The sequence below is a fragment of the Carcharodon carcharias genome, chromosome 7 (genome assembly GCF_017639515.1).
Source record: "Carcharodon carcharias isolate sCarCar2 chromosome 7, sCarCar2.pri, whole genome shotgun sequence".
In the NCBI taxonomy this organism is placed as follows: domain Eukaryota; kingdom Metazoa; phylum Chordata; class Chondrichthyes; order Lamniformes; family Lamnidae; genus Carcharodon; species Carcharodon carcharias.
Genome location: NC_054473.1, coordinates 32532834 through 32545154, shown reverse-complemented (window position 1 = coordinate 32545154; position 12321 = coordinate 32532834). Strand labels below are relative to the sequence as shown.

Sequence of the window (12321 nt, the reverse complement as noted above, 5' to 3'; positions counted from 1 at the left end):
AATATATCGCAAGGGGGTGTTTAAAGGAGGGTTTTAGAAAAGAAGTGGGAGCCCAGGCTGGGAGAGGCTTAAACTTCCCTTTGCAGGTCAGGAGTATCCCTCTTCCTCCTGGAACCACAAGGAAAGTAAAAAAAAAGCTTACCTTAATTGGGTCTTTTTTGACCTTCCTCTCATGTGACAGGAAAGCTGCAGTGGCTTCCCTACACCGGCCAAATTTAAAATTGCAGCCAGGGCTCAATGACATCATCAGACACCAATCTGCATATTTATAGATGAACCCTATCGGTTTCAGGCAGGTGTCTTGGTTACAATGACAAAGTCCAGGTGGAACATTGGCAAGTAAGTCACTCAGTCGATTGTAACTGCCCATTCATAAGACGAGGTTTTAACTCATGCAAAACCCATTCAATTAAACAGATTTAAAATTGAGCATGCCAATCAATAGGGTTAAAATCACCCTCATTAAGTTAAAAGTTAAAAATATATTGGGAATTAAAATGTGTCAGCAATAGGCCTGTCCCTTTCTCCTCCATTGTGCCCATTACATGCATAGTAATCCTATATTCATGCCAGTCTATCTTGGGCAAAATGGATATCAAAGATCTTCTATATGATACAGGTAACTAGATCACGATAAAACAAAGGATTCTGGTAAAATGGTGCAGGGTTTAAAACATGGATGGGAATTATGTAGAAAACATAGCTCATTGTTACAGAACAAGAATAATATCGCTCTATGGATGATTTGTTCCCGGCGAGTAAAGAGGGAAATTACAAAGTAAAGCAAGCCAAAATTGTGTGAGCTCATTTGAAATTTGATGCACTAAGTGAACCAAAGAGGGGCTCTATGCATAGTGAGAGTTTTCATTAAGATTTATTGAATTGGCTTCACAGTTTACACTCTAAATCAGCCTAACAAACAATACACTGGCTCACTCACAGGTTAATTAAAGATCATGGTACACTAGTCATCCAGAAAGACTCTTCCCTTCCAGCCCACCCAGCTCCCACCACACAATATACCGTCCAATGACTTTTTTTTCAATGGTTTCACTGTTTTTAACTCCACTACTCTATCTGGAAATATATTCCATGTGGAATATATTATTTGTGCAAAGAAGAATTTCCTGATATCAGTCTTACAATTGCCTTTTATTAGTTGAACCTGTGTCCACAAGTTCGACTCATATTTTGGCTTAATTTCTTTTTCATAACCCTAAAATTTTGATAACTCTATAAGGTACCTTAGCCAGCTGCTTCCTAAACTGAAACACGCAAGGCCTGAATTTTTTTGGTTGTCGGGCGCACGCAATCAGCAGGCCCAGGAGCAGACGAGAAAAGGGCCACCAATTGCGATTGGCCCCCGACTGCGATTTCACACTGGCTGGCCAATTAACAGCCAGCCAGCATGAAGTGTGCGCTGAGATGCTCAGTGCTTCTAGGGTGGGGGGGGCAGGAAGAGGGCAGGCACCGACATAACCAAGAGTGCGGGTAAGTGCTTCGAGAGAGCTCCCTGAAGGCAGACAACTGCCCCAGGGAGCTAAAGACCTCCATAGACTAAAGAACACAACAAAGATGCTGCAAAATATGTCAATGCAGCACAATCAAGCACCTGAAAGCATACCTCATTAAAAAAAACAGTCCCCAGATACCTCTTTTTATTTTATTTCCCCATGGGAATTTCATCCAACCCTGGATCGAGGTTTAAGCAAAAATGTGAATGCTGCCTGGGAGAATAGCCCGTCCGCCAACCATAACTGTGGACGGGCCATGTATAATCCCTGCTGATTGCATCATTACTGAGTTAATTGCCCACTTATTTCTCGGCGGGCGTGCTTCTAACTGCCGCGCGCGCCCGCCGAGCGAAATATTGTGCGAGTGCGTGATGACATCGGGACACTCATCCGATATCACCTTGCACTATTTCACGCCCTTTCGGGTTGGGCCCACGGGATGTAAAATTCTGGCCCAAGTCTATCTTTTCTTTCCGGATAACTCAAACCCAGATACTAGGCATCAGTGTTATGGCTCTTTTCTGCAATACTTCCAGCACTTAAACATTTCTCTTGTTGGTTGGCAATCAAAATTGGATAAAATATTCAAGGTGCAATCTTCACAGAGGGTTACATATTTTGATCATTACCTCCTCTGATTTATATTCTACTCCTTTACCTATGTAGACCAATATTGTATTGGCTTTGTTCATTGGTGTTCTGCATTTATTGGACATATTTAATGTCAATTCAATTTAGACTCCTAGGTCACTTTCAACTTCATCCCTAGCTATAGCATCTCATCTATTTTCCTTCCTATCTGTATCATTTTACATTTCCTTCTATTATATTTCATCAGCTGTCATTCTGCCCCAAATAATTTGTTTAACCCATTCTATAATTGCTAAGCCAATTTTTCTTATTGAACTCTCCATCCTTATTTGATAACATTTGCAAATTTGGCCATGTTTGCATTGAGCTTCTGAATCCAAATCATCTATGTAAATTAGAAATAGCTGAAGATCTGGGTTGCACTCATTACATTCCAACCCCCCACCACCCTGACACCCACCCAAGTATAACCACACTAAGGAGCACTCACTGAACTGAGTTCTCAGGCCTACTGCCTTGTGGAAATGGGACAGTACTACTTCAAAGACAGTGAAACACTGAATTAAAATGGAGGATGTTGCAGCCCTTCAAACATTGCACTAAATACTCTGCAAGAATAATTTAGCTTTGAATTGATTTCAGCCTCTCAGTTTAATTCCTTTATCTGGGTACCACTTTCAGGAGTTGGCAGAGAGGTTGTTGTAAAAAAATAATAGATTGCAGACCTGCCATTAAGGCCTGACACTGGTGAAACCTTGATTTACCTCATCAGAAGTAAGGTTATATGTATTAATGGACCATAATTTGCTGAGGCAGGGAATTTAATGGCATTTGTCAATAGTTAGACTTGCCCCTGCACATTGAAGTTTTAATATTTTTTATATGACAAGCTGCTGAAATTATGAGCTACTAATATCACAGTGAGGAAAACCAAGCATCAGAAAGTTAGGTTCACAGGGAAAGCAACTATGCAAATTCTTAACCAATCACATTGGTGGATTGTGAAATTTACAGCACAAGAACTGAGAAGGAAATCTAAATTAGATTGGGTTAATTCAGTGCTAAATCAGGTACAGAAAAAGAAATAAGGATGGGGAAGAAAGATTAGATGAAAAGAGAGAGAGAAAAAAAAGACAGAAAGGGAAAAGTTAAAAAAATAAAATTCTAAATTATATATTTTTAAGATCTCCAACAATAATTAAAACCTGAAGGAAAGAGAATCAGTTTAATGCCAAAAACTATTGACAAATGCCATTAAATTCCCTGCCTCAGCAAATTTTTGGTGGTAATTAAGACTGATATCATTGTTTAAAGAGTGAGATGGACAGGATTTAACTCTTTGTGGCAAGTTAAGTTCATATCTACTGTGCAAATAATAAACTTTATACTGTCCAATGCACTTCAATCGTGAGTAAGGTTGCAAAATACCATTTTTGCGAAGCTAACGGTGGAGCAACAACTCAGACAGTAGCTTTTGAGCATCCACATTTTACCACACACCTGGCCCTCACCTGAAGTTGCTATATAATTTCCACATAAATAACAATATGTGCAATTAGCCTCCTTGTGATTTTAACAGCAAAATCTAAGCCATTGTTACTGAACTGAAGGCAATTGTAGACTCAGCATAATTTCAAGCTCTACAATTGATTTATAAGATAAATGTGATAATTTGATTATGTTAAATGAGATACTTTACTTAAAACAAATAATTAGCTCTGCATAAAATATTTCAGGTAATACATTTATGCTCTATGTTTAGCATTAAGAAGTCGTACACTTGTTTCTCCTTGGGTAAATACTTTTCTCCTATTTCTCACTCAATTCATCAATAAATAATAACAGATAAGACAAAAAATACTCTCCAGCCTCCACACACATTGCAGTTACATAAGTGTTGGCATATAAATTTTCAGTATTAGCTATTCTTCTGACTCTTTTGAAAAGGCTTGTCAGATTATCATATAATACAGCACATAAAGAGACCTTTTGGCCAATCATGCCTATGCCAGACACGGAGTTATCTAATTAGACCCATATCGCTGCTAGAAAAGCAATAGGATTAGTGACAAGTTCATAACATCATGCCATGGTCTCAAGCCAGCTGAGAAAGCTGTCTCAAAGTATCTTACTTGGCAGTCAATGCCTTTTGAGTGAGGGGTTTTTCCATCTTTTTGGGTTGGAATTTACCCCATGATGCAGAAACGGCTGAACAATATGACATTTTCTGTTGGACTACCAAGATCCTCTCTTCGTAATGTATGCTGATGTGCTAGGACTCTTCACTGTGTGTGGGCAGCCTCAAGCTGTTTCCCATTGGTCATCCACTCAGAACAAGATCTGCCTTTACAATTAACAACGGGCAATCCAATCACTAACAAAGTGGAGATATTCAAGATAACACAGCATTCTCTTGGCAATGTCATTTATTTAGCCTTATGTAAAGTATGAAGGAAAAGGCAATTACGAAGTCAAAACAAAAATCTCCAATTGTAACCATCTGTCTGGCCATGGTACAAATCTTAATCTTGTTAGCATGTATCTTCACACAGTCTAAATCTTGGAGAGGATAATAAGCAAAAGTGTGCTAACGTTACTAAAAGCACACAGTAAAGCTTACATTTTCTGAGTTATGCCTTACGATTTTGGGGTAACCAGGGAGGAAGTGGGGTTAAGAACATAAGAACATAAGAACTAGGAGCAGGAGTGGGCACTTCAGCCCCTCGAGCCTGCCCCGCCATTCATTACGATCATGGCTAATCTCATTTCAGCCTCATCTCCAATTTCTCGCCCTCTCCCCGTAACCTTGCAACCCATTACTAATTAAAAATCTGTCTATCTCATCCTTAAGTTTATTCAGCGTCCCAGCATCCACTGCACTCTGAGGTAGTGAATTCCACAGATTCACGACCCTTTGAGAAAAGTAATTCCTCCTCATCTCTGATTTAAATCCACCAGCCCTTAGCCTAAAACTATGGCCTCGCATTTTAGAATGTCCCACAAGGGGAAACATCTGCTCCACCTCTACTTTGTCTATCCTTTTAGCATCTTATATACCTCAATTAGATCTCCTCTCATCCTTCTAAACTCAGATCGTCAGATCTTCACCCACCTGCCCAATTTTCTGATGTCACTTCTGCCCTATGACAAAAATGCCGACTATAAAGTACTAATATAACAATGTTACATATCTTATTTTCCATCATTACCATTTCATTAATGCTGATTTAAATCAGGCAGCACAGGAGGAGCAGGACACTCACCCTCCTGTTCCCCCACATCAGAATATGTAGAATAAAGCCTTCTTAGCTCTATTTAACAAAAGAGCAGTGCCTGGTGGATGACACACTTCACAAAAGAAGACATCATTCAATTATTCTACATGCATCAATGTGATCTACAGCCAATCTCCACTATAAACTCTTGACAGTACCCCTAGAATGAGGTCCTTTGTCCAACCAAACATCAGTGGAGCACAGGTATATAAACCAGTCAAGGGTTCATTGTTTGTTCCAACCAGTTAGGTCATTTACTTCCTAATGGAGAACAGGAGGTAACAGAACAGCGTAATTTTACAGGGTGGTATTTAACGGAGGCAACAGTGGTCTCGCCCACTGGCAAGAGCCCCATGCTGCCTCCTCTCAGGAAGGCCCACCGCATTAAGTGCCAATTAGGCACTTAACTGGGCAGCAGCAGTCCTTCCGCAGGAACAAGGACCCTTGGGGCAGGAATCCCACCCCCCAGAGCTGCTGGCCAATCAGCAACTGTGCATTGTTCAGAAGTGCCACTGGGGACTGGGGGTGAGGCGGGGCAGGGCAGGGTGGGGTAGGGTGGGGGGAGAGGAGTGATGGTGGCTGCTGGTAATGCACCCACTCACCCACCCATGGCCCAGGATCGCCAAGCAACGCAGGCCTCAGGTGAGTGATGGTGGCATGGAGGTTGTAGGATGTGGATCGCAAGGGAGAGGAGGAGGTGGGTTGCGAGGGAGGGGTGAGGGGGGTCACGAGGGGAGGGGGAGGTGGGTTGCGAGGGAGGGGGGAGGTGGGTCACCAGGAAGGTGGGGGGGGAGGAGGGTTGGAGGCAAGGACAGGGGGATAACTCTCAATAGCACCCCCCATCCTGATGCCGGGTTCTTTGATCAGGCACTGAGTGTCTTTGAACAAGGACAACCCCAGCCGCTGCTAAAAGCCCACAGCAACCCTGACAGGGTTTGCTTTTTGGTTTTCCCACACAGCAAATCTTCTGCCTGCCATTGGTTGAATACCAACAATTGCAGGATGAGGCTCTTAAGTGGGCATTAATTACATTAATAGATTTATCCATGAAATGTGCAATATTGAAAATAGCTAAAGGCTTGGGCTGTAATGGCCGCTATAAATATAGATTCCTCTCACCTGACTTGCAGGTACGTCCATCTGCTTGCAGAATATATCCTGGGAAACAGGTGCACTCATACGATTCCACTGTTTTGATACAGAAATGTTGGCACAATTGTCCAGGATACATTGAGCATTCACTTAATTCGCCATCAGTTATGAAGTTGAATGCAGCCTCGTCTTCACTCACAGAATGAGCTTCCTTAAGACTTTCTGTTTCTAAAACTAAGGAAAAAATATAAACAATTAGTTAGCTCAAAAACTCCAACTAGAAATGTGGCAAAGCACATTAAAACTGGGATGAATACTGCCAGTGTTGCTCAATCACCTTGAGAAACTCAGAAATGCCTCTTGGTCACCATAAAATCACCCAACTGCAACAGGCAACAGTTTACATAGGAAAATTACTGTTATAAATGTTTACACAGAAGTGTTATGAAAAATCATGACAACAGGAAATGCATATCTAATCATTGTACGTATTCTCTGCATTGTATGTAAGCAAACTTACATTTAGTTCAAATATTTAATACACCACACAGTGTCTGGTTGAACAATTTACAAGTCTCACCCAAAATGTATTTCCTTTCCTGGTCTATGAAATGATGCACATTCTGTTTTAAGTTTTCTATGTTAGGAACAAGCATTTCCTGATCAGTTATTAGGGTCAGTTACTCGTGCATTTAGCTCCAGATTAAAGAATTGCAGCGCGGCTTTATCCCATTGAAAGGCACCATGGACCTGATCTTCACTGCAGGGCCAATCGAAGAAAAATGCAAGGAAAAGCAACAGCCACTGCACATAGCCTTTTTTGACTTCACAAAAGTCTTTGACACTGTCAACCGTGAAGGCTTGTGGAGTATCCTCCTCAAATCTGGCTGTCCTCAGAAATTTGACACCGTCCTCTGCCTACCCCACAATGACATGCAAGCCATGATCCTCACCAATGGAATCACCACAGACCATATCTCAGTGAAGACTGGGGTCAAACAATGCTCTGTCATCGCACCAACCCTCTTTTCTATCTTCCTCGCCACAATACGACACCTCACTTGCAGCAAATTACCCACAGGCGTGGAGACAATTTTGAAAACAGACAGGAAACTGTTCAACCTACACAGCTTTCAATCCAAAACCAATTTCAGCCATTGAGCTCCAGGATGCAGATGCCACTTGTGTGTGCTGTCACTCAGAAACTGATTTCCGAGGCATTGACGACTCCTTTCCGGAAGCATATGAGGAAATGGGCCTTTAACTAAATACCTGGAAAACTAAGATCCTCTTCCAACCAGCTCCCATAGCCCAACATCTCCTTCCCACTCAATTAAGATCAAAAGCAAGATCCTGGAAAATGTGGACCGTTTTCCATATCTTGGGAGCCATGATGAAGGCAGACGTAGGACCAGGTTTTCGCTCCCGGGTCAGGTGCACAGTGATGGGAGAATTCCCAGCTCTGCAAACCTGACTTTTAAAACTGGCTGCCCGCAGGTCAGATTTTCGATCCGGGTGTGGGGGGTCGGAGCTGGATTGAAAGTCGGGTCCGCCACTTCCAGAACAAGTGCGGAGGCTGCCGGGTGCAGGGCCAGGTTGGTTGGAAGGCCTGTGCTCTGAGTTCCAGCACTGTGTTGAAATATTTTAAAAAACTAAAAAAACAGCCCTCACCTTCCCCCACACCACCCACACACTCCCTATTCCCCATCCATGCCAACCTATGCCACCTCATTCCCCAACCCACCCCTCCATGGCCCCTCATACCCACTATGCCATCTGCCCTTCCACCCACTCCATATGGCCCCTGTGCCCCCCACATCCCCATGGCCCTTTATAGCCCCTATGCCAACTTAGTGCCAACTCATGCCAACACACTCCTCCACCCAGCACTCTTTGCCCTTACCTCCTCCATGCCAACTCACCTAGCATCCTTTGACAGTTCCTTGACAGCGTGAAAGTTCTTTGACAGCTAGTCATTTCTTTGACAGTTCCAATTAGTTTGTGCGTAAAAAGTACATAATCACGTTCACACTTAACAATCCCAAAGGATGCCCTATCTGTCCCAAAGGGTACCTTACCTCTCCCAAAGATGTCCTGGGACCATATCCAAAGGAGTACCTTACCTCTCTAAAGGAGTACCTTACCCTGGCTATTCAAACGAATCCACCAAATTCAGACCTCCTCTTACCTGTTCTATCTTCACACTCCAGCTTTCACACTCCTGGCTTACCAAAATTCCACTTCAGTGGAGGCCAGCTGGCTCTGCAAACTGTGCATGTGCAAACCCTGGCCTGACTCCTATCCAGCCCCTACAAAAATGGAACATGCCGTGATGGGGGTAGAATTTTTGTCCATCTCTGGGATTTTTACCATGACATAGAGCCTCTCCATCGTGGCAAAAATCTGGGCCATAAACATCAAAATTCATCATTCCCTCCAATATGCCAGCTCAACCCTTGGCCGAGTGAGGAAAAGAGTATTTAAGGATCAGGATCTCAAACCCAAGAGTTAGGTTATGATTCACAGGGCCACAATGATCCCTACACTGCTATATATGTTGGAGACTTGGACAACCTACAGCAGGCACTTCAAAGCACTGGGGAAGTACCATCAGCAGTGCCTCCACAAGATCCTCCAAATCCAGTGGCAACAAAGGCGGGCCAACAGCAATGTCCTCTCTGTAGCCAACAAGCCCAGCATCGAGGCGCTAGTCACTCAAAATCAGATCCGCTGGGTGGGGCATGTTATTCATACACCTGATACCAGACTCCCAAAGCAACTGCTCTGCTTGGAACTCGGTCATGGCAGGAGACTCCCATAAGGAAAACAGAAACGCTTCAGGGATGTCCTCAAAGTATCCCTGAAGTGGTCAAACATCCCCACCAACTCATGGGAGGCCCTGGCTTGTGACCAATCAAAATAGAGAAGGTTCATTTGGGAAGGCAACAAGCACATGGAGAAACTTACTCAGGAGCACACAGAGGCTAAATCAAGGCATTGGAGTGAGCTCACAAAGCTCCAAACAATTCATGTACCCAACCTGCAAGGACCAGCTGCCTCATGTGGCCCAGTCTGCAAGTCGCACATTGGACTTATCAGCCTTTTGAGGACCCATTGAACCAAAGCAGAAGCAAGTCATCCCTGATCCTGAGGAACTACTTAAAAGAGAAAACACTCTCTAGTGTTCCCCAGATATGTGCCTCAGCTTAATCCTCAGAGGAATGACAATGTGACATTTCTATTTCCTCCAACTCTAATCCTTTGTCCTGTAAACAATAACAGTTTATTCTTAATTATTGTTAAATCAGCATCGGTTTTATGTTGTGGATCCATATCTCTATCTGCTTCATGGAAACAGAACGGGCAAGTAGTTAAAATGGATCAACTCCACTACCTACTCAGTTCCCTGTGATCTTCGACTTTAGCACCATTGGTTTGGATGGCAGATGAGACACCCACAGACTCAGGTGGCAGCCTATGTATAAAAGCTAAGTATAAATGTCACAACAGTAGTTTAACTGGGACCTGAGCCCCAACAGGCTGAAGCAGGTTGATAATTTAGATGAAGACACTCTCCAGTTAAGTAAAAACATCTTTTTTGTGGGGTCAGATTACTCCTCTGAGCCAGTGAGTATGTTTCACACTCGCCTGGTTTTCCAACCCTGACATTGCAAAACGCAGATGTGATTAAAATCAATCCCATGGGCCAAGACTTTTCAAAAGCACTTCATGTGGTAACCTGACAGATGGAAGACATTTATTCCATTAGCTTATGCAGTAACAGATTCCTAAGTCAAGGGGCAGTCTCTAATGTATTGCACGAGTCTGTCTCTTCTCCCTGCAATCCCCAGCCCCAACAAGTTTTATACAGGCTTGGCAAGTTGCATACCCAAGTTCACATCAGGAAGTTCTGCATGAAGGTACTTTGAGATTTTTCCTTTCTAATGATGCAATTTCTTGATTAGTTTCATATTCCATCATTTCCTATCAAGCCATGAGTTGTCATTGTGCATCTGACTTCCATGTCTCATATCACATAAGGGTGTAACCCATCCAAGCAAAGAAATAATGTAGAACTGTTGGGAACACACTGATGTAACTTCGTTTTTATAGCTAAACTAGGAATATATTACTAATGGTCTTAAGTATAAGATTCTTCAGAATTCAAAATAACCCCACGTGTAACTCATTGATTTGAAACTTATTCATTTGTGTCTTTCCTTTTGTGGGCTGTGATTTTGCAGGGAAATGGTTATCAGATGCAGCTATTTTCCAGTGCCAGCACTAAACATGTTTATTGGAAAGCATGAATCTCATGAAGTGACAAATACAGGGAAATTTGGTTTCTTTAAAGAAGAAACTAACATATGAGTGGCGAGCTAACGGCTGAGGACAATCTATAGCCATCTACAAATAAAAAAGGCACTTTTTTGGTTATTTCGTAAAATGGCAAGTCTTCCTTCCATTGTCCTATCATTGCTCATTCAGAAACAATGAAAAATTTAAAATCAGCCTGTATTACAGAAACCTGCTTCCATTACTCTATTCTATGTTTATGACCGCTAATCCATTACTGTCAGCATATGGATCATTGGGAAAACAGCTCCACACTGAAAATATACATTTCATTTTTTTTTTGTAATAGTTTAAACCTAAATACAACATCAGTTTCGATAACAAAAACAGAAAATGCTGGAAAAACTCGGCAGGTCTAACAGCATCCGTGGAGGGAAAAAAATACAGAGTTAATGTTTCGAGTCCGTATGACTGTTCTTCAGAGCTAAAGGGAAGTAAAATGTGATTAAACTTATACTGTTTAAGGGGGGTGTGGAGCAGGTGAAGCTGGATAGAAGGCCAGCGATAGGTGGAGGCAAAGGAGAGATTGTCAGAGATGTCAGGAACAAAAGGACAAAGGGGTGTTAATGATAGTGGTACTGGCTAAAGGAGGTTTCATTTTAAACAAAAACAGAATTACCTGGAAAAACTCAGCAGGTCTGGCAGCATCGGCGGAGAAGAAAAGAGTTGACGTTTCGAGTCCTCATTTTAATTTTTTAAAAATCTTTTCATTTTTTAATTATTTTTTATCCACTTATTTTTATTATTTTTCATTTTTATTCATTGTTTTATCCCCACCTTTTATCCTATTTTCAATCTTTTATCCCACCACCACCCCCGCTAGGGCTATCTGTCACTTGTTCATGTTGTTCTTTCCAGAGTGCTTACCCTTGTCCTGCTATTATCACATTCTGCTTTCTGTCCTTAATGCCACCAACAGCACCTCCTTTAGCCAGTACCACTACCATTAACACCCTTTTGTCCATGACAGCTCTGGCAATCTCTCCTTTGCCTCCACCTAATGCTGGCCTTCTATCCAGCTTCACCTGCTCCACACCTCCCTTAAACAGTATAAATTTCATCACATTTTACTTCTCTTTAGCTCTGAAGAATGGTCATATGGATTCAAAACATTAACTCTTTTTTTTTTCTCTCCACAGATGCTGTTAGACCTGCTGAGTTTTTCCAGCATTTTCTTTTGTTTCAGGTTTCCAGCATCTGCAGTATTTTGCTCTTATCAGTTTCCATGAAAAAGCTCAAGTTTGTTGTGTTTTCATCAAAGTTGCTCTCTTTTGAGTTAAAAATCATCACATTGCAAAAAAAAAAGATGCTGTAAAAAGGAATCTTGTACTGCCGAATTCAATTTAAATCAGCTAGATGTTAAAAAGGAGAGTGCTTGTCATCTCCAAGCATTTGATCATCCATTGTTGACGAGAAAGAACTTCCATTTATATAGCGTTGTTCACATCCTTAGCATGCCTTAAAGCACTTCGCAACTAATGAACCATCTTTGA

General features: G+C 42.1%; 1 protein-coding gene across 2 annotated transcripts in view; it reads right to left on the bottom strand.

Moving 5' to 3' along the window:
* Nucleotides 1–12321, bottom strand: part of fbln2 (fibulin 2) — a 201235-nt gene that overhangs the window by 52954 nt on the left and 135960 nt on the right. For both annotated transcript variants that reach the window (XM_041191987.1, XM_041191986.1), the window contains one exon: nucleotides 6500–6706. In XM_041191987.1, coding sequence (XP_041047921.1) covers nucleotides 6500–6706 — 207 coding nt within the window. The remainder of the gene's footprint in view (nucleotides 1–6499; nucleotides 6707–12321) is intronic.